We start from the raw sequence: 22,903 nt of genomic DNA on the forward strand, positions 1-22,903 counted from the left end.
CAGACAGCTGCTTTACAGACCTTTACAGACAGCTGCTTTACGGACCGCTACTTTACAGACTGCTGCTTTGCAGACTGCTACTTTACAGACCGCTACTTTGCAGACTGCAGCTGTACAGACCGCTGCTGTACAGACCAATACTTTACAGACCACTGCTTTGCAGACCGCTACTATACGGACCGCTGCTGTACAGACCACTGCTTAACAGACCGTTGCTTTACAGACCGGTACTTTTCAGTCACCTCAAAACAAGACCTTTACAGACCGCTGCAAAGGTCGTGGCCTGGTCCTGGCTGGCCGTGTTTGACTCAAACTCACCACCAGCCCGGGGCGCCCCGGGGCTCCGGGCCGACCCGGGGAGCCGGAGTCACCCTTTTCCCCCTTCACCCCCCTGTAGCCCAGCTCTCCCTCAGCACCCTGGGGGGAGAGAGGGAGACACAGCACTGAATAGAGCAGCATAGAGAGAGAGACTCACCAATGAGACAGGAATAGAAAGAGAGAGCGGGAGAGCAAGAGAAAGAGAGCGAGAAAGAGAGAGAGAGAGAGAGAGAGAGAGAGAGAGAGAGAGAGAGACTCACCAACACTGTCTCAGTAAACAGGGATTCTGTTGCAGAGAAAGAGGACAGGAATCATCAGTATGACATCATCGGCCTCTTTTGTGTGTGTGCGTGCCTGTTTGCATGCGTGCTTGCGTGTGTGTGTGTACCTGTCTCTCCAGGTTTTCCTTCATCTCCTTTTTCTCCTTTTGTTGCAGCTACTCTAACACCTGTCTGCTAGTACACACATACACACACACACACACACACACACACACACACACACACACACACCATTGAGAAAATTGACAGTTTATCATCTAGTGTATCTTAGCGGTAGCCTGCCTAACATTAGTGTATCTTAGGGATAGCCTGCGTAGCACTACTGTATCTTAGCGGAAGCCTGCCTAGCATCATTCATCTTATTGGTAGCCTGCCAAGCATTAGTGTATCTTAGGGATAGCTTATCTTACAGCCACAGCAAACGAGAACCATCTCACTCACTCCGTTCAGCACCAGAACTCTTCCTGGTGGACCAGGGGGGCCAGGGCGACCCTTGGGGAGAGAGAGAGAGAGAGAGAATAATTTACCTTATTGATTGACATAATTGATCATAGGATTAGTTATATTGACATTAGTGATTAGTGTAATTGATAGTATTGATTTCTTACTGGAGGTCCTGAAGAGTTTCCTTTGTCGCCTTTCCTACCAGACGACCCGGGACGTCCCTACACACACACACACACACACACACACACACACACACACACACACACACACACACACACACACACACACACACACACACTATACTATATCATAATATTCTCCACTTTATAATAGCCTACTAGAATATACTATATTACACTATATCCTACTACACTATATCATACTTTAGTATATGCTACACGTGAACCTTCTAAAAATGCGCAATTTGATTGGTTCGCTATCTCGGGATATTGGGCAACATCCCATGATTGAGATCTCAAACTCGGGATATTGTTTTCATCGCAAAATGTTGTCTCGTCACACTAATAAAAACAAATAAATTCAGGCAAAAAGTGTTATCTTATTTATTTTTGGAGTGTTCATGTGTAGTATATACTAAAACAATTATTCACCTCAGGCTCCGTAAATAGTGGGCTAATCCCCACTATTCACTTCGCCTTCGGGGAATAATTGTTAAATATCATATCCTCTATACTATATTATACAATGCTTCATCATACTATACCACATCGCCTATACTATATCCAGACTATATTGTCTATACTATATCATCTATACAATATCAACTATATCATCTATACTGTATCATCTAGATTCTAGAATATATGAGCTATATCCTCTATACTATATCATTCTATACAAAATCATACTATATCTTGTCCTCTATACTATATCCTCTGTACTATATCATCTATGCTATATCCTTTATATCCTCCATACTATATCGTCTATATCCTCTATACTATTTCAACTATATATTTTATATCAACTATATCCTCTAAATCCCCTATATACTCTATGCCAGGGGTTCTCAACTGGTCTCACTCTGGGACCCAAATTTTCCCATGGTCATTAAGTCGCGACCCACTTTTATAGTCCTTCAAACCAAGCAAATGTATTTTTTTAAAGGCTTTGAAAACTCAAGTCTTTAACATGTATACTCTTTTTTTTATTGAGCAAAGTCTATTTCAGAGCACCAGAGAACCATGACAACTGCGTACAGAAGTGAATGAAATAAGTATCAAACATGAAGTAACAAAATGGAGACCAACAAAATGAGATATTTGACTTCTATCTCTGCATTCAAAGAACATTCAGAAGAACCTGAGGAGGACCATGCAACAGCATGCAGACAAAAGTGAATATCAAATTGCACAAAATAAAGACCCACAAAATAAAACAAGGTCATTTCACTGCATCCAGGCCACATTAATAAGAAACTGAGGAGTACCATGACAAGTGAATGAAATAATCAAAAGTGTACAAAGTAATTATGGTCACAGAATTATATATTTCACTTCAATGTAGGCCTATTCAGAAATAATAAGGAACTTAGGAGGACCATTACCACTGCATGGACAAAAAGTATAATAAAATAAATAACAAAAACAATTAAAGATCTACAAAACAGACATGTTCACCTAACCTGTCATTTGGGGAAGTCAGTGAGACAGCTGGGCATGTGGTTTGTTCTTAATGAGAGTTTCAAAGTCTGGGAGGACAGTAGACAGAGTTACCCTCAGATCATGCTCAGTGTCCAGTCTGTTTCTCTGCTTTGACTTGAGCTGCAACAAGGTGGAAAAGCCACTTTCACACAGATAGGTTGTGCTGAATGGTAGGAGCGTTTTGACTGCAAGAGTCGCGAGGGATGGATACTCACTCATCACATCGCTGCACCAGAAGTGGGAAAGGGCTACCTCGCCAAATCTCTTTTTCATCGTCTGGTCACATGACAGCTCCACCAGCTGATGCTCTTCGTTGCTCGGCAACATGATGCTTTCCATGTCAATGCGGAAGGGGTCGCGTATCCAAGCATCATTATCTCTGTATTTCTCAGGGAAGTAGTGGTCAAACCGAGCTTGAAGTTTAGTAAGATGCGCACTGAGGGTTTTTTTTAAATCACTTGTGGCCGCGGTTTCCAGCTGCTGTACTTCATGGCAAGCATTGGGAAACATGTCCAGTCCGTCTTTGGATAAATGATTTAACCACAGTGTGATTTTTTTCTTGAACGCAGCGATTTTGTCGGACTGTTCAAAAATATTGTGTCTTCTTCCTTGCATAGAGACGTTTAATGCGTTGAGGTGCTCAAACACATCAGCAAGATATGCAACTCGTGCCAGCCAGATTTCGTTGTCAAACAGTTCAGCATATGGGGAGTTATTCTCTGAGAGGAAGGTGGCGATTTCTGTTTTAAGTTCATAAAAACGTGACAACACCTTACCCCGCGATAGCCAGCGGAGATCTGAGTGATACAACACTTGCATGTGCTCGGAGCCCAAATCTTTACACAGCTTTGAGAAGCAGCGGCTGTTTTTTGCACTACGTTTTATGTGGTTCACCACTTTGATTACATCTTTCATGGCCTCGTCGAGCACCGGCACCATATCCTTGGCCGCCAGCGCTTCACGGTGCAAAAAACAGTGGTTCCACGTCGCATCAGGTGCTCTCTCCAGAATTTGCTTCACCACACCGGAATGTTTCCCGGTCATGGCAGCAGCGCCATCAGTTGTGATTCCCACGCAGTATTCACAGCTCAGGCCCACTGAGCTCAAATACAAATCCACAGTGTTGAAAACGTCCTCTGCCTTTGTAGTGGTAGGGAGATCTCTGCTGCAGAGAAACTGTTCCTGCACATCACCATCCCATACGTGTCTCACATAAACCAACAAAATAGCATGGCTAGCTATATCGGTGGATTCGTCCATCTGCAGGGCATAGTAGGGGCTTGCTTGGACGCGGGCTGTGGTCTGTTCTTTAATATTACAAGACATGTCCTGAATACGTCGAGCTACAGTATCATTGGACAGCGGTATGGTTTTCAACCTGTCTGCCGCTGATTGACCCAGCACCTCTCTCACCATATCCATGGCTGCAGGTAAAATAAGCTCTTCGGCTATTGTGTGGGGTTTCTTCGCCTTCGCAATACGGTGAGCTACGTGGTAAGAGGCACGGAGAGCTTCCTCTTGTTTGGAGCAAGACGCTGTCAGACACTTCTGTGAACTCTTCAGCTTCTGGAGGTGTCTTTGAAAAAACTCCACCGGCTTGTCTTTACATGCAGGATGTTTAGTATCCAAATGGCGCTTCAGTTTTGATGGTTTCATGCTCTCATTTGCAAGCACTTCATTACATATAACACACTGGGGTTTCTGTCCCTTATTATCCTCAATGAACGAAAATCCGCATTTTAAATACGCCGGGTCATATTTACGCTTCGCCATCGCAACACAAATTTAAAGTGAGCGTCAATCAAATGGCAGTTACCATGGCTACCGCGCCTAAGTGGCTGCACGTGTCTGACGCGTGCCTTTCAAAATAAATAATTTTCCAAAATAAAAGACATGTCACATCAGATGCGCATTAAATAATATTTACTTTTTTTGACCAGCTGTCCGCGACCCATCCAGAACGGGTCTGCGACCCACTTTTGGGTCACGACCCACCAGTTGAGAACCACTGCTCTATGCTATATCTTCTATACTAAATCCTTTATATCCTCTTTACTTTATCATCTATATCCTCTATACTATATTCCCTATATCCTCTAAACTATATCCCCTATATCCTCTATACTATATCAGCTATATCCTCTATACTATATTCACTATATCCTCTATACTATATCCCCTATATCCTTTATACTATATCCTATCTTTCCTTTATATTATATTTCCCTCTATCCCCTATGCTATATTCTATCTATCCTCTATACTATATCCGCTATATCCTATATATTCAGTATATCCACTATATCCTCTATAATATATCCTCTGTATCCTCTATACTATATCCGCGATATCCTCTATACTATATAACCTATATCCCCTATATCCTCTGTACTATATCCACTATATTCTCTATATACTCTCCATACTATATCCTTTATATCCACTATATCCTCTATACAAAATACTCTATGTCCTTCATATCCTCTATACTATATCCGCTACATTATATATACTCTCTCTATACTCTATACTAAATCCTCTCTATCCTCTACACTATATCCTCTATACCATATCCTCTATACTATTTCCTCTCTATCCTCTATACTATATCCTTATTACGTTATCCTCTATACGTTATCCACTATACCCTCTATACTATATCCACTCTATCCTCTCTATCCTCTATAGCCTCTTTACCCCCTATACTATATCCTTTATACTATATCCCCTATACTATATCATCTTTATCATCCAACTATATCCTATATATCCTAAATATCCTCTATACTATATCCCCTATATCCTCTGCTGTCACTCACCGGTCGCCCGGGGAAGCCGTATTCTCCTTTGAGGCCCTGGGGGCCGATGGGCCCCTGAAACAAAACACACAGAGGGTCACAAGTGAGTTACAAGTGAGTAGTGTGTGTGTGTGTGTGTGTGAGTGTGTGCGTGTGTGTGAGCATGCGTGTGTCTGTATGTGTGTGTGTGTGTGTGAGCTCTAAACTCACGATGAAGCCAGCAGGGCCTGGGACACCACGGTCACCCTGGAAACAGAGAGCATCATGGGAAAAGGAGACTTAAGACACTATAAACTGGTCAGGGTCTCTGACCCATTGTTGATGAGGTGGTGGTGATGAGGTGATGGTGATGAGGTGATGGTGATGAAGTGATGGTGATGAGGTGATGGTGATGAGGTGATGGTGATGAGGTGGTGATGAGGTGATGGTGATGAGGTGATGAGGTGGTGGTGATGAGGTGATGGTGATGAGGTGGTGGTGATGAGGTGATGGTGATGAGGTGATGGTGATGAGGTGATGGTGATGAGGTGACGAGGTGGTGGTGATGAGGTGGTGGTGAGGTGGTGGTGATGAGGTGATGGTGATGAGGTGATGAGGTGGTGGTGATGAGGTGGTGATGAGGTGGTGGTGAGGAGGTGATGGTGATGAGGTGATGAGGTGGTGGTGATGAGGTGGTGATGAGGTGGTGGTGAGGAGGTGATGGTGATGAGGTGACGAGGTGGTGGTGCTCACCTTGGCCCCCCGGGGCCCCTGCGGCCCTCTGGCCCCCAGCAGGAGGGAGCCGTCTGCTGCGATGGTCACTCCAGGCTCCCCCTTATCTCCCTGGAGCCCGAGAGGAAGGATATCCACACGTATATAATACTGTATGTATATATACTTATAACACACAGTATCCCAGTCATGTTATTTATACTCATGCTGTGTTCGGTGTTCCTCACCTTTTGGCCTGCGGCCCCCGGGCCCCCAGATGGGCCCCCGTCCCCTTTAGGCCCCCGCGGCCCCTGAGAGGGAAATGACATGAAAAGACATACATGCCATACATATATATACTTATAAATACATAGATGCACATGGGCGTGTCTCCTGTCACTCAGCAACTAGGAGGGGTTTGATTGACAGCTGTATGGTGGACGGTTCTTACAGGAAATCCTGCTCTGCCAGGCAAACCTTCAGGACCCTGCAACACACACACACACACACACACACACACACACACACACACACACACACACACACACACACACACACACACACACACACACACACACACACACACACACACACACTAGTTAGCAGCACCACAGTTGATACTGCTTGAAGAGCAGGACACTTTGCTGTGCGTGTGTGAATGTGCGTGTGTGTGTGTGTGTGTGACACAGGAGTTACGCAGGTATGCGTCATTGCTCCATCGCTGTTCTCCATCTTCATTGCAGCCATCCTCCATCTCACAGGGAACCAGGTGCCACAGGGAGTCAAAATGATGTACAGGACTGACGGACTACTGAACGTCAACAGATTCAGGGCTAAAGGTTGTACCACCACCGTATCCATCACAGAGCTGCAGTATGCAGACAATAATGCTATTGTAGCCCTTTCAGAAGAGGACCTACAGTGCACTTGACTGCCTTCGCGAAAGCGTACAAACAGCTTGGTCTGGCCATCATCCTAAAAAAGACTCAAACTCATCAGCCACCACCAACCAGAACACCAGGTTGAAAACAGTGGACCTCTTCCCATGCCTTGGCAGCCTCCTTTCATCATAAGCCACCATTTATGAAGAGGTACACCACGCAGACGCAGATAGGAGATTGCTTCCACCAAAAAGGGTCCACCCAAACCCATAATCAGCACTCCCCACCCATGCCCACACTGCCCCAGAATGTGCGGGTCCAGGATCGGCCACTTCACCGATGTGTTTGTGTTTGTGTGTGTGTGTGTGTGTGCGTGCGTGTGTCTGTGTCTCTGTGCGTGTGTGTGTGTGTCTGTGAGTATGTCTGTGTGTGTGTGTGTGTGTGTGTGTGTCACCACTGGGCCGGGCGGTCCTCTGATCTCGGTGAAGTTAAACACTCCCTCAGTGTCGTTCAGGAGCTGAGAACCACAAAACACACATTGGTCCTAACGCACATAACAACACACACATTGGTTCTAAGCCACATAACAACACACAGTCGTTGGTTCTAACCCTCATAACAACACACAGTCGTTGGTTCTAACCCTCATAACAACACACAGTCGTTGGTTCTAACCCTCATAACAACACACACATTGGTTCTAACCCTCATAACAACACACTCATTGGTTCTAACCCTCATAACAACACACACATTGGTTCTAAGCCACATAACAACACACAGTCGTTGGTTCTAACCCTCATAACAACACACACATTGGTTCTAACCCTCATAACAACACACAGTCGTTGGTTCTAACCCTCATAACAACACACAGTCGTTGGTTCTAACCCTCATAACAACACACAGTCGTTGGTTCTAACCCTCATAACAACACACACATTGGTTCTAACCCTCATAACAACACACACATTGGTTCTAACCCTCATAACAACACACACATTGGTTCTAAGCCACATAACAACACACAGTCGTTGGTTCTAACCCTCATAACAACACACACATTGGTTCTAACCCTCATAACAACACACAGTCATTGGTTCTAACCCTCATAACAACACACAGTCGTTGGTTCTAACCCTCATAACAACACACACATTGGTTCTAACCCTCATAACAACACACAGTCGTTGGTTCTAACCCTCATAACAACACACAGTCGTTGGTTCTAACCCTCATAACAACATACAGTCATTGGTTCTAACCCTCATAACAACACACACATTGGTTCTAACCCTCATAACAACACACAGTCGTTGGTTCTAACCCTCATAACAACACACACATTGGTTCTAAGCCACATAACAACACACAGTCATTGGTTCTAACCCTCATAACAACACACAGTTGTTGGTTCTAACCCTCATAACAACACACACATTGGTTCTAACCCTCATAACAACACACAGTCGTTAGTTCTAACCCTCATAACAACACACAGTCGTTGGTTCTAACCCTCATAACAACACACACATTGGTTCTAACCCTCATAACAACACACAGTCGTTAGTTCTAACCCTCATAACAACACACAGTCGTTGGTTCTAACCCTCATAACAACACACACATTGGTTCTAACCCTCATAACAACACACAGTCGTTGGTTCTAACCCTCATAACAACACACAGTCGTTGGTTCTAACCCTCATAACAACACACACATTGGTTCTAACCCTCATAACAACACACAGTCGTTGGTTCTAACCCTCATAACAACACACAGTCATTGGTTCCAAGCCTCATAACAACACACACATTGGTTCTAACCCTCATAACAACACAGTCGTTGGTTCTAACCCTCATAACAACACACACATTGGTTCTAACCCTCATAACAACACACAGTCGTTGGTTCTAACCCTCATAACAACACACACATTGGTTCTAACCCTCATAACAACACACAGTCGTTGGTTCTAACACTCATAACAACACACAGTCGTTGGTTCTAACCCTCATAACAACACACACATTGGTTCTAACCTTCATAACAACACACAGTCGTTGGTTCTAACCCTCATAACAACACACAGTCATTGGTTCTAAGCCTCATAACAACACACACATTGGTTCTAACCCTCATAACAACACAGTCGTTGGTTCTAACCCTCATAACAACACACAGTCGTTGGTTCTAACCCTCATAACAACACAGTCGTTGGTTCTAACCCTCATAACAACACAGTCGTTGGTTCTAACCCTCATAACAACACACAGTCGTTGGTTCTAACCCTCATAACAACACAGTTGTTGGTTCTAACCCTCATAACAACACAGTCGTTGGTTCTAACCCTCATAACAACACACAGTCGTTGGTTCTAACCCTCATAACAACACAGTCGTTGGTTCTAACCCTCATAACAACACAGTCGTTGGTTCTAAGCCTCATAACAACACACACATTGGTTCTAACCCTCATAACAACACATAGTCATAGGTTGTATCAAATGTAAACACGTACTTCCTGCAGGCTGATGATTGGTCCTGGGGCCCCAGGGGGGCCGGGGGGCCCCTGGATACTCAGCCCGCCCTCGCCACGTTCCCCCTGGGAAAGAGCCAGGTCAATACGTTTGATCACACGTCTGAACAGGCTTATTATGGGATGGTAACGGAGAGCTCCTTACCTTTAGTCCTGAGGCTCCCGTTTCCCCCTTAGAGCCCTGAGCACAGAGAGGGAGTGAGTGCGACTACTACTACTGAGTACTACTAATACTACTGAGTACTACTACTACTACTACTGAGTACTACTACTACCACTACTGAGTACTACTACTACTACTACTACTACTGCCACTACTGAGTACTACTACTACTACTACTACTACTACTGCCACTACTGACTACTACTGAGTACTACTACTACTGAGTACTACTACTACTACTACTGAGTACTACTACTACCACTACTGAGTACTACTACTACTACTACTGAGTACTACTACTACCACTACTGAGTACAACTACTACTGAGTACTAATACTACTGCTACTACTACTGCCACTACTGAGTACTACTACTACTACTGAGTACTAATACTACTACTGCTACTGTCACTACTGAGTACTACTACTGCCACTACTGAGTACTACTACTACTACTACTGAGTACTTCTACTACTACTGAGTACTACTAATACTACTACTAAGTACTACTACTACCACTACTGTACAGTAGTAGTATAAGTAGTACTCAGTAGTAGTAGAAGTACTCAGTAGTAGTAGTAGTAGTACTCAGTAGTGGCAGTAGTAGTACTCAGTAGTGACAGTAGTAGTAGCAGTAGTAGTATTTGTACTGCCACTACTGAGTACTACTACTACTACTGAGTACTAATACTACTACTGCTACTACTACTGTCACTACTGAGTACTACTACTGCCACTACTGGGGACTACTACCACTACTACTACTGAGTACTTCTACTACTACTACTGAGTAATACTACTACTACTGCTACCACTATTGCTACTACTGAGTACTACGAGTACTACTGAGTACTACTACTACTACTATTGAGTACTACTATTACTACTACTGAGTACTACTACTACTATTACTACTGAGTGTAACTACTACTACTGATAACTACTACTGAGTACTACAACTACTACTAGTACTACTACTGAGTACTACTACTACTACTACTACCGAGTAGTACTCTACTTCTAGGACTAGTTAGTAGCACTGTTCTAGTACTCACCCTGGCCCCTGGCAGCCCTGCCAGACCGGCCTGTCCCTCAGCTCCTGGATCTCCGCGCTCTCCCTGAGATCATCAGAGACACCAGAGACACCAGTGAGACACCAGAGACACCAGGGAGACACCAGACACACAGAGACACCAGAGAGACACCAGACACATCAACCCTTAAACAGTGGAGGAGAGAGTCTACCTACCTTGACTGACAGCCCAGGCGTCCCGGGGACTCCGTCTTTGCCCTAGAGGTAGGATGACAGACAGCTCTATCAGCCAATGAAATACTAGAGTGTACTCTCAGCAAACATAAATACTAGTGATACCAAAACGATAGTAATAAAGCATACCACATTAATCGAGGGCTAGGATCTCTGCTAGGAATCCTGTCTTGTGTTACTAGTGTTACCTTCCTCCCATGATGCACCTGGGCACCATGTGACCAACAGATCAAACAGGGACTCACCTGAAGTGGATAAATAACTACATTGATGGACGCATAGATTATCTAAAGGTCGATATATTATATAATATTATATAATACCTTTATTCCTTGAGCTCCGGGAGGCCCAGGTGTACCCTGGGAAAAAAGAGGGATGAGTTGAGATGGAGAGAGAAATGTTAAACACACACACCCAAACACAAACACAGCTCTACCGACCTGTGCACCCCGGACTCCAGCACCGGTGAGCAGGTCGGTCTTTCCAGAACCTTCTAAGTCCTTCAAAATACAAATACACACACGTAGTCCTCATTAATGAAATGCACACTTTGTCCTTATTAATACAACACACACTAAGTCCTCATTAATGGAGACACACTGACCTTATGAACTTATAGAAACACACATGTTATCTGCTATAGTCCACAGGTACATAATAGAACCATGATCTTTTCAGTGTCTTTGTGTATTTAACTCTGAGACCCATAAACCCCACAGAGCTCAACCTGTTGAAGGACTCTGGTCTAGAGAAACCATCTCCACCTCCAAGAAGAACCTGCTCCCTGGGCCTCCGGGGGGTCCTGGGGGTCCAGGGCGGCCGGCGGGGCCGCTGGCTCCATGGGGGCCCCTGACCCCGGGGGGGCCGGCCACACCCACAGCGCCACACTCCCCCTGGTGGACACACAGGGAAGGCCTCGGGTTCACACGTCTGTACCGCACACTGGATTTATACAGTAACAGTAACTATATACTGTATTTATACTGTATACATATGTTTATGTACTGTTTATACACATGTTATAAATACAGTATCTATATATACTGTATTTATACTGTTTACATGTATATGTACTGTTTATACACATAATATAAACATCAAGTATAAATGGATAAGTCCTCACAAACTACCTTTGGTCCTGCTGGCCCGGGGAGTCCTGACTCACCCTAGGGAGGGAGGGGGGAGGGGGAGAGAGGGATGGGGGGAGGGAGAGGGAGAGGGGGGGAGGGAGAGGGAGGGAGGGGATGGGGAGAGAGGGAGGCGGGAGGGAGGAGGGGGAGAGGGGGGGGGAGAGAGGGAGGGGGAGGGGGAGAGGGAGAAGGAGGGAGGGGAGGGGGAGAGAGCGGGGAGGGAGGGAGGGAGGGAGAGGGAGGGAGGGAGAGAGGGAGGGGAGGGGGAGGGAAGGGGGGTTGAAGAGAGGGAGAGGGAGAGGGGGGAGGGAGAGGGAGAAGGAGTGAGGGGGAGGGGGAGAGAGCGGGGAGGGAGGGAGGGAGGGAGAGAGAGAGGGAGGGCAGGGGGAGGAAGGGGGGAGATAATGACAAATCCAATAGAAGACTGTACATGATGATGAGGATGAGGATGAGGATGATGAAGCCTCAGTCTCACCTTCTCTCCCACACCTGCAGGAAGACCTGCTACCCCATCTCTTCCTGGGAGGCCCTGGAAGACAGACAGGTGAGAGCAAACAGGTAAGACAAACATACAGACAGACAGGTTAAAGGTACCTACAGACAGACAGGTTACAGACAGACAGGTTAGGGACAGGCAGGTTAGAGATACCTACAGACAGACAAGTTACAGGCAGACAGGTGACAGACAGACAGGTTAGAGACAGGCAGGTTACTGACACCTAAAGACAGACAGGTTAGAGACAGGCAGGTTAGAGAGGTACCTACAGACAGACAGGTTACAGACAGACAGACTAGTTACACACAGACAGACAGAGGTTAATGAATGAATACAACAACAAAGAAGAAGTTCAGCCCAGTCTATATCCACACACACACACACACACACACACGCACACACGCACACACACACACACACACACACACACACACACACACACACACACACACACACACAAACAAACAGACACACACAGCTACACACAGACACTCATGCACACAACCACAAACAAACAAGCGCGCACACACACACACACGCCATACACAAAGCATTTGCAAATGCAACCTGAAACATGACGTCAAGCACAAACTTCAGCAGGTCAGCTATTGGTTCAGTTAGTCGCACAGCAGGTCAGCTATTGATTCAGTTAGTGGCTCAGCTAGCAGTTATTTTGACGGTAAAGCTAGTCATTAAGCTAGCATTTATCTTAACCATTCAGCTAGTCATTCAGCTAGCCGTTATCTTAACAGTTGCGCTAGTCATTAAGCTAGCGGTACAGCTAGTCATTCAACCAGCTGCCACAGACAAATGTTCTGTGTGAAGGATCTCTGTTTATAATGTGAAAGATATATTAGCCTGTTAGCATGTTAGCTTGTTAGCATGCTGGCGCACTCCCAGGCTGCTAACGGTGTTTCACACACCTGTCCGGACCCCCACACTAGGATGGACCCAAGAGCAGGACTAGAGCGGGACCCCAGATCTGGATCCAAACCAGAACCAGAATCAGCACCAGAACCAGAATCAGCACCAGAACCAGAACTAGTACCAGAACCAGAACCCAATCCTAAGATGAACTCTGAACTGAGACCTGAATCACCAGAACCACTGAACCACTGAGGAGGAGGAGGAGGAGGAGGAGGAGGAGGAGGAAGAGGAGGAGGAGGAGGAGGAGGAGGAGGGATCAATAGGGAAAGAACAACAGAGATGAGGGATGGATGATAAATGACTTGATTATTAAAGACACACTCAGACAAGTGTAACATGGAACATACATGATTAACACATGGTGACATACATGTACACATGAAGATCATCTGAAGGCAGCTAGAGATGACAGCAGTAGAGTATAGTAATAGAGTACACACATGGACAACACCAGACAATATGTTCATCAGAGAGACCAGAGAAGACTGAAGCATCATTCCTCTCATCCATTACACTCACTGACAGCAGACCGAGGGAGCGGCCGTTTCAACACCAGTTCTGACAACATATTGTACCTTTAAATGCATTCACAATGTGATGCTAACACCAGTTCTGACAAAAGCACTAAAAGCATTTACGTATACAGATGTCATATAGCTTCATGTGTTAGGACTATTCATATAGCTTCATGTGCTAGGACTGTTCATGTAGCTTTATGTGTTAGGACTATCCGTATAGCTTCATGTGTTAGGACTATTCATATAGCTTAATGTGTTAGGACTATTAATAAAGTAGTAGTAGTTATAGTTAGGACTGTTGATATAGTTCCATGTGTTAGGACTATTAATAAAGTAGTAGTAGTTATAGTTAGGACTGTTTATATAGCTCCATGTGTTAGGACTATTAATAAAGTAGTAGTAGTTATAGTTAGGACTGTTTATATAGCTCCATGTGTTAGGACTATTAATAAAGTAGTAGTAGTTATAGTTAGGACTATTTATAAAGTATTACTTGTTATAGTTAGGACTATTCATATAACTCCATGTGTTAGGACTATTTATAAAGTAGTAGTAGTTATAGTTAGGACTATTTATAAAGTATTACTTGTTATAGTTAGGACTATTCATATAACTCCATGTGTTAGGACTATTTATAAAGTAGTGGTAGTTATAGTTAGTTAGCGCTATAGCTCCATGTGTTAGGACTATTTATAAAGTAGTGGTAGTTATAGTTAGTTAGCTCTATAGCTCCATGTGTTAGGACTATTTATAAAGTAGTGGTAGTTATAGTTAGGACTATTAATAAAGTAGTGGTAGTTATAGTTAGTTAGCTCTATAGCTCCATGTGTTAGCTAGCTGTGTAAAGGTCTCTTACTGGGGTCCCTGGCGGTCCGGCCTGGCCGCGCCCCCCAGGGGGTCCAGGGGGTCCAGGGCCCGGGGCGACGCCGCGGTTCAGGGGGTCGTGTCCGGGGGGTCCAGGTGGACCGGGGGGGCCGGGGGGGCCCTGAGGGACATTACAGTAAATAGTAAATCATCAGTCTCTAGATGGACTTCCTGTCCACATCATCAGTCTCTAGATGGACTTCCTGTCCACATCATCAGTCTCTATTTGGACTTCCTGTCTACATCATCAGTCTTTAGATGGACTTCCTTTCCACATCATCAGTCTTTAGATGGACTTCCTGTCTACATCATCAGTCTTTAGATGGACTTCCTGTCCACATCATCAGTCTTTAGATGGACTTCCTGTCTACATCATCAGTCTTTAGATGGACTTCCTGTCTACATCATCAGTCTTTAGATGGACTTCCTGTCCACATCATCAGTCTCTAGATGGACTTCTGTCCACATCATCAGTCTCTATTTGGACTTCCTGTCCACATCATCAGTCTTTAGATGGACTTCCTGTCTACATCATCAGTCTTTAGATGGACTTCCTGTCCACATCATCAGTCTTTAGATGGACTTCCTGTCTACATCATCAGTCTTTAGATGGACTTCCTGTCCACATCATCAGTCTTTAGATGGATTTCCTGTCTACATCATCAGTCTTTAGATGGACTTCCTGTCTACATCATCAGTCTTTAGATGGACTTCCTGTCCACATCATCAGTCTCTAGATGGACTTCCTGTCCACATTATCAGTCTTAAGATGGACTTCCTGTAAGGACAGTAAGGTCAATTTACCCTGAGCACATCCGAGACCTCCTGGTCCTCAGATCCAGATCCCAGGGCGTCGGCTCCATACTGGAACACAGGTCAGAGGTCAGAGGTCACAGGGACACAGGTCACAGGGTCAGTGAGGTTCAGCTCAGGTAAGGGTTAGCCTACCATTAACCTTAGGCTAGGTTAAGGTTAGGTTCATTTTTAGTTAAGCTCAAATAAAGGTTACGGTTCAGTTAGGTTAAGTTAAGCTGAGCACTCACAGGGACGCTTCGTGATCTTGGCTGTCCTGGAGGGCCGGGGAGGCCCGGTTGCCCTGGTAACCCCACCCCGCTGTCTCCCTGGAAAAAGAGATGAGAGAGCGGGAGTGACACATGGAGGGTGGAGGAGGGAGTGAACACGGAGGGTGGAGGAGGGAGTGTACATGGAGGGTGGAGGGTGGAGGCCGGTTGTTTACCTTCTCTCCTTTGGCTCCAACCTCTCCAGCTAGACCGGGGAAGCCCTGAGCTCCTCTGACGCCCTAGAGGGAGAAACACAGAGAGAGGCTCCACCACTCAGAGAGGCTGGACCTCCACCACTCAGAGAGGCTGGACCTCCACCACTCAGAGAGGTTGGACCTCCACCACTCAGAGAGGCTGGACCTCCACCACTCAGAGAGGCTGGACCTCCACCACTCAGAGACACGCCCCCTTTATACCAGTTAAGCGATTTTCAAGGTGGTTCGTTCCTAGGTACTGGGTGGCTCGGTGCTAGGTTGTTTATTGTGGGTGGTTAGGTTCTAGGTGCTATGTTCTACAGTTAGGTGTTTGGTGGATTGGTGATAGGTGTTAGGTGTGCTAGGACTTACTGGGTCTCCAACTTCTCCCTTGCTTCCCTGAATAAAAGGAGAGGAAAGAGGAGAGGAGAAAGGAGAGAGGGGAGGGGAGGAGTCAGGAGTGAGGAGTGAGGAGAGAGGAGAGAGGAGACAGGAGACAAGAGAGGCGACATGTGTTCAGCGTCAGTCCTGGTTAAGGTGTACAGGGTGAGGATGCTCTACTCAGAGGCTCACCTTGGCCCCGTCTCTCCCTGCTCCTCCACTGGGTCCCGGAGGGCCTGTGGGGCCTGCTGGCCCCCGGGGGCCTGGCTGAGCTGAGGCCTCCGGTAGCACTCCTCCCTGAGCAGGAGGATAGGTGCCTGGGGGGCCAGGGAGACCGGGGGGCCCCGCGGGGCCTGGCTCTCCTCTCCCGCCTTTGGGGCCTTCTCCCTGGACCGCCTAGGGGAGGAGCCCACCGAGGTTCCTCATGTCTGACTACGTCATGTCCGACTACGTCATGTTACTGCATGTGTAAATACATAATATTATCCTCCTAAACAAAATATACCTTACCTTTGAACTCTGGCTCCTCCCCCCTGGCCCCTGGGACTGGTACGGACCTGAACACATGACTTCGTCACATGACCTCGTCACATGACCTCGTCACATGACCTCATCACATGACATCCTCACATGACCCCACCACATGACCTCGTCACATGATCTCATCACATGACCTCATCACATGACCTCTTCACATGACCTCATCACCATCTCCAAACATGAAGCTGGTCAATATTTTATAGATTAGAAATTCCTTATTTGATTATTTTGATATGTTTTAACGGATTGGACACGCCCACCTGTCCTCCCTACGACCTCGTTGGCCTCTGTCGAGGTCAGCTGACTAGGATGCTGCTCAGGCTCCACCTCTGGAGCTTCAGTAGGTGGAGCCTGCACTGGTGCCCGGTCCTCTTCCTGTGGGGGGGGGGGGAGAGAGAGAGAGAGAGTGAGAGAGAGAGAGAGAGAGAGAGAGTGGGAGAGAGAGAACATGTACATAGTGGATGTGTCTATTTTTTTATGTTTGTGTGTGTTTGTGTATGTGTGTGTGTGTTTTGGTCTTCCTTTTGTGTGTGTACTGTTTGTGTTTGTGTACCTGTGTCTGTGTGTGTGTGTCTGTGTGTGTGTGTGTCTGTGGGGGAGGTGTGTCTGTCTGTGTCTGTCTGTGTGTGTTTCAACCTGGTGTGTGTTGTGTTTCTTCTCTTTGTTCTTCATTATTTCCTCCTCTTTCTCTCTGTCGTCTCCACTGGAATCTCCAGACGCCTTCACACACACACACACACACACACACACACACACACACACACACACACACACACACACGCACACACACGCGCACACACACAACAGGTACAAAAACACAAAAGGTACAAACACCAGGTAGACCAAAACACACACACAAGCACACACACGCACACACGCACACACGCACACATGCACACAGACACACGCACACACACACACACACACACAAACACAAACACACACACACACATAGTATTAGTGTTCATGTAGTTATATGTGTATATAGGTACATGTGTATATGTGTGTATGTAGGTACATGTATGTATGTGTGTATGTAGGTACATGTGTGTATGTGTGTATGTAGGTACATGTGTGTATGTAGGTACATGTGTATATGTACTTACATAAGTCTATGTGTACATGTGTATGACGGTATATGTGTGTATGTAGGTACATGTTTATATGTGTGTATGAAGGTATATGTGTACATGTATGTATGTAGGTCTATGTGTATTTGTGTGTATGTAGACACATGTGTGTATGCAGGTCTATGTGTATATGTGTGTATGTAGGTACATGTGTGTATGAAGGTCTATGTGTATATGTGTGTATGTAGGTCTATCTGTATATGTTTGTATGTAGGTACATTTTAGTATGAAGGTCTCTGTGTTTATATGCGTATGTAGGTCAATGTACACATGTGTGTATGAAGGTCTATGTGTATATATATGTATGTAGGTCTATATGTGTGTATGAAGGTCTATGTGTACATGTGTGTATGAAGGTATCTACATAAGGATCATCTTCGTCGCATTGCTCCTCAGCTGCTCTCGGGTCGTCTCTGATCACTAGCTGTTGGATAGAGCCCTGGGGAGAGAAAGAGAGAGAGAGAGAGATAGCCATGAGAGAGAGAAAGAGAAAAAGAGAGAGAGAGAAATAGAGCCATGAGAGAGAGACATTAGATTTTACTACAAACTCATGTATATGTGTATATATGTGTGTGTGTAATGTATACACATATATATGTACCTGTGTGTATTGTATCTATGAACTGTATATCTACAAACATAAACCCACACACACACACACATAGAAACACAGACACATACACACGCACACACACACACACAGAAACAAGCGCGTCTTACAACAAACTTGTGGAGCCGCGTCCCGCCGGCGTTCCCAACGAAGATCCCGGCGTCATGAGGAAAGAGGAGGGGGGCCCCTCCCCTGTGGAAAACCGCCAGCTCTGCCTCCCCACAGTCCATATATAGACGTACCTCCGCCCCCTCCACCGCCACCTGTTGGACAGAGTTAGACAGTACAGAGACAGGTCATTAAGGAGCAGGTAGGGGTTAGACAGTACAGAGACAGGTCATCAAGGAGCAGGTAGGGGTTAGACAGTACAGAGACAGGTCATTAAGGAGCAGGTAGGGGTTAGACAGTACAGAGACAGGTCATTAAGGAGCAGGTAGGGGTTAGACAGTACAGAGACAGGTCATTAAGGAGCAGGTAGGGGTTAGACAGTACAGAGACAGGTCATCAAGGAGCAGGTAGGGGTTAGACAGTACAGAGACAGGTCATCAAGGAGCAGGTAGGGGTTAGACAGTACAGAGACAGGTCATTAAGGAGCAGGTAGGGGTTAGACAGTACAGAGACAGGTCATTAAGGAGCAGGTAGGGGTTAGACAGTACAGAGACAGGTCATTAAGGAGCAGGTAGGGGTTAGACAGTACAGAGACAGGTCATTAAGGAGCAGGTAGGGGTTAGACAGTACGGAGACAGGTCATTAAGGAGCAGGTAGGGGTTAGACAGTACGGAGACAGGTCATTAAGGAGCAGGTAGGGGTTAGACAGTACGGAGACAGGTCATTAAGGAGCAGGTAGGGGTTAGACAGTACAGAGACAGGTCATTAAGGAGCAGGTAGGGGTTAGACAGTACAGAGACAGGTCATTAAGGAGCAGGTAGGGGTTAGACAGTACAGAGACAGGTCATTAAGGAGCAGGTAGGGGTTAGACAGTACAGAGACAGGTCATTAAGGAGCAGGTAGGGGTTAGACAGTACAGAGACAGGTCATTAAGGAGCAGGTAGGGGTTAGACAGTACAGAGACAGGTCATTAAGGAGCAGGTAGGGGTTAGACAGCACGGAGACAGGTCATTAAGGAGCAGGTAGGGGTTAGACAGCACGGAGACAGGTCATTAAGGAGCAGGTAGGGGTTAGACAGTACGGAGACAGGTCATTAAGGAGCAGGTAGGGGTTAGACAGTACAGAGACAGGTCATTAAGGAGCAGGTAGGGGTTAGACAGTAAGACAGGTCATTAGGAGCAGGTAGGGGTTAGACAGTACAGTGAAGCGGGTCCACTGCTCCGTCAGTTCAGGGACGGTGAAGCGGGCAGCGGCGTGGGTGTGGGCGGGCCCCCGCGGCGGCCGGTGGTACAGCAGGATGCTCTGGAGGCCCTGCTGGGCGGGTCCTAAAGCCAGCCCAAGCTCCACCCCCTGCTGGGCGCTATCCAGGATGGAGAACAGAACCCCCCCTCTGGGGCCGCTGGGCCGCACCTACACCACCCAGACACCACCCCCACACACACACACACACACACACACACACACACACACACACACACACACACACACACACACACACACAAACACACACACACACACACACACACACACACATTGTTTCCATTAGATTGTTGTTACTTGGGTCATACAAAAAGTGTAATAACACAACGTCCCAAAAGAGAGACAGAGAGCAACAGATGTGTGCGTGTGTGTGTGGTCACCGTGGCGATGATGCTGAAGTCTGGGTAGAAGGGTCCGGGGAGGAGGGTCCGAGCCAGCCGGCCCACGCTGGCCTCCGGGCTGAAACTGAACGCTGGGAGGGAATCGAACCCGCGGGCGAAGGAGACGCCGGGGGGGAGGGGCACGCCCACCAGCGCCATCAGGTCCAGGTGACGCCCAGCCCCTCCATCTGGGGGGGGGGGGGGCAGGGAGACAGAGAGACAGAGGGAGACAGAGAGACAGAGGGAGACAGACAGACAGACAGGGAGACAGAGGGAGACAGACAGGGAGACAGGGAGACAGACAGAGAGACAGGGAGACAGAGGGAGACAGACGGACAGGGAGACAGAGGGAGACAGACAGACAGACAGGGAGACAGAGGGAGACAGACAGAGAGACAGAGGGAGACAGACAGACAGACAGGGAGACAGAGGGAGACAGACAGACAGACAGGGAGACAGAGGAGACAGACAGAGAGACAGACAGTCAGAGAAGGTAAGACAGATAGTGTATGTCTCAACATTTCCTCCAATCCGGAGTCTATCTCCCCTGGCAACACAACCAAACCTCAACGCACACACGCACTCAGGCCCACACACACGCAAGAGATAGTTTGAATCTCACGTTTCATGCGAGCATAGTTTCAGTATTTACAGAATCTGGTCCATTAGCAGAAGATTAACGACTCATCCAGAAAGTCCAGAGACGTCCTTGCCTAGACCGCCCAGGACTTTGGGGATCGAACGCACAACCAAATCCCACCAATAGAATATTCTGCATATATCCCGCGCACACACACACACACACACACACACAGACACACACACACACACACACACACACACACAGTCTCTCTATTCAGATGAATCTGTGGAGCAGATCGTCTGATGAGCTCAGATCTCCTTTTGTTTCGACCAATCATGTTGCTGGAGGTGGGATCTGTAAGCATTTCATTTGTGCACACAAACATGGCCAACAGCAGCACACTGCAAGAAAGTTTACTGCTCAAATCAAGCCTCTAAAGACTATAGGCTACACACTAACCCTACTGCCCTAACCCCCTCACCAACCCTCTCCCTCCCCTCCCCTCCCCTCCTCTCCTCTCCTCTCTTTTCCTCTCCTCTCCTCTCCTCTCCTCTCCTCTCCTCCTCTCCCCTCCCCTCCTTTCCCCTCCTCTCCTCTCCTCTCCTTTCCCCTCCTCTCCTCTCCTCTCCTCACCTCCTCTCCTTTCCCCTCCTCTCCCCTCCCCTCCTTTCCTCTCCTCTCCTTTCTCCTCCTCTCCCCTCCTCTCCTCTCCTCTCCTCACCTCTCCTCTCCTTTCCCCTCCTCTCCTCTCCTCGCCTCTCCTCTCCTCTCCTCTCCTCTCCTCACCTCCTCTCCTTTCCCCTCCTCTCCTCTCCTCTCCTCTCCTTTCCCCTCCTCTCCCCTCCTCTCCTCTCCTCTCCTCCCCTCTCCTCTCCCCTCCTTTCCCCTCCTCTCCTCTCCTCCCCTCTCCTCCCCTCTCCCCCTCTCTACTCACCACTCTTCCACAGTTTCAGAGGTCTGTGTTGAGCTCTGGTTCTGCTGCTGTTGGGTCTCTCTGGGACCGGAGTTCTGTCGAGAGATGGACTCAGGGGTCCTGTGGTCCTGTGTGGGTGGGGGGCCGCGGTGGGCCACTGGGGGGGGCTGGACCCAACAACCCTCTGACTGGCCACCAGGTCTCCGGTGGTCCCTCTACTAGTAAAGCCCTCTCTAGTGCTGCCCGGGGGGCTGGGGTCTGGCCCATCGGAGGGGAGAAGGGAGGAGGAGGGGATGGAGGAGGGGGAGGAGGTGGGGGTGGTGTCGTCTAGACCTCCAAAGATCAGAGACCACCATTGGGCGTCTGCTGCGGTGACGCAGAGGAGCAGGAGGAGGGAGAGGGTCCCCATCCTGAACACACACTTTCACACACACTCACACACCCTCACACACACTCACACACTCTCACACACACTCACACCCTCTCACACACTCTCACACACACTCACACACTCTTACAGACGCTTGGAGCTGCCGAGCCTTCGACACACAAACACACTGTGGTAGGACCGGCTCGTCCCCCCTGGACCCCCCGCAACTAAAGAACATGTAGAGGGTACAGTCACACTCAGTCCTCACTGTGAGAGGACTCACTACACTCACCAACACACTCAGCAGAGTTAACACACTCACACACACTGAAAAGTCCCCAATAAGAGAGGACTCACTACACTCACCAACACACTCAGCAGAGTTAACAC

At 47.3% G+C, this 22,903-nt stretch overlaps 1 protein-coding gene across 1 annotated transcript in view; it reads right to left on the reverse strand.

Moving 5' to 3' along the window:
* The window catches only part of col15a1b (collagen, type XV, alpha 1b), a gene marked incomplete at its 5' end in the record, with an annotated part of 29,056 nt that extends 6,504 nt beyond the window's left edge, over nucleotides 1-22,552 (reverse strand). The window contains 34 exons of the mRNA XM_079751141.1: nucleotides 319-417; nucleotides 579-604; nucleotides 707-773; nucleotides 1,041-1,091; nucleotides 1,208-1,264; nucleotides 5,530-5,583; nucleotides 5,719-5,754; nucleotides 6,241-6,330; nucleotides 6,447-6,509; nucleotides 6,650-6,685; nucleotides 7,534-7,596; nucleotides 9,601-9,684; nucleotides 9,764-9,799; nucleotides 10,837-10,899; nucleotides 11,031-11,072; nucleotides 11,372-11,407; nucleotides 11,489-11,548; nucleotides 11,813-11,941; nucleotides 12,179-12,214; nucleotides 12,654-12,707; nucleotides 14,976-15,104; nucleotides 15,788-15,847; nucleotides 16,027-16,104; nucleotides 16,221-16,283; nucleotides 16,611-16,637; nucleotides 16,812-17,015; nucleotides 17,130-17,176; nucleotides 17,420-17,534; nucleotides 17,796-17,879; nucleotides 18,654-18,728; nucleotides 19,010-19,162; nucleotides 20,208-20,417; nucleotides 20,648-20,835; nucleotides 22,165-22,552. Coding sequence (XP_079607267.1) covers nucleotides 319-417; nucleotides 579-604; nucleotides 707-773; nucleotides 1,041-1,091; nucleotides 1,208-1,264; nucleotides 5,530-5,583; nucleotides 5,719-5,754; nucleotides 6,241-6,330; nucleotides 6,447-6,509; nucleotides 6,650-6,685; nucleotides 7,534-7,596; nucleotides 9,601-9,684; nucleotides 9,764-9,799; nucleotides 10,837-10,899; nucleotides 11,031-11,072; nucleotides 11,372-11,407; nucleotides 11,489-11,548; nucleotides 11,813-11,941; nucleotides 12,179-12,214; nucleotides 12,654-12,707; nucleotides 14,976-15,104; nucleotides 15,788-15,847; nucleotides 16,027-16,104; nucleotides 16,221-16,283; nucleotides 16,611-16,637; nucleotides 16,812-17,015; nucleotides 17,130-17,176; nucleotides 17,420-17,534; nucleotides 17,796-17,879; nucleotides 18,654-18,728; nucleotides 19,010-19,162; nucleotides 20,208-20,417; nucleotides 20,648-20,835; nucleotides 22,165-22,552 — 3,003 coding nt within the window. The remainder of the gene's footprint in view (nucleotides 1-318; nucleotides 418-578; nucleotides 605-706; nucleotides 774-1,040; nucleotides 1,092-1,207; nucleotides 1,265-5,529; nucleotides 5,584-5,718; nucleotides 5,755-6,240; nucleotides 6,331-6,446; nucleotides 6,510-6,649; nucleotides 6,686-7,533; nucleotides 7,597-9,600; nucleotides 9,685-9,763; nucleotides 9,800-10,836; nucleotides 10,900-11,030; nucleotides 11,073-11,371; nucleotides 11,408-11,488; nucleotides 11,549-11,812; nucleotides 11,942-12,178; nucleotides 12,215-12,653; nucleotides 12,708-14,975; nucleotides 15,105-15,787; nucleotides 15,848-16,026; nucleotides 16,105-16,220; nucleotides 16,284-16,610; nucleotides 16,638-16,811; nucleotides 17,016-17,129; nucleotides 17,177-17,419; nucleotides 17,535-17,795; nucleotides 17,880-18,653; nucleotides 18,729-19,009; nucleotides 19,163-20,207; nucleotides 20,418-20,647; nucleotides 20,836-22,164) is intronic.
* Between the last annotated feature and the right edge of the window lie 351 nt (nucleotides 22,553-22,903).

The sequence above is a fragment of the Pollachius pollachius genome (genome assembly GCF_949987615.1).
Source record: "Pollachius pollachius genome assembly, chromosome: 14".
In the NCBI taxonomy this organism is placed as follows: domain Eukaryota; kingdom Metazoa; phylum Chordata; class Actinopteri; order Gadiformes; family Gadidae; genus Pollachius; species Pollachius pollachius.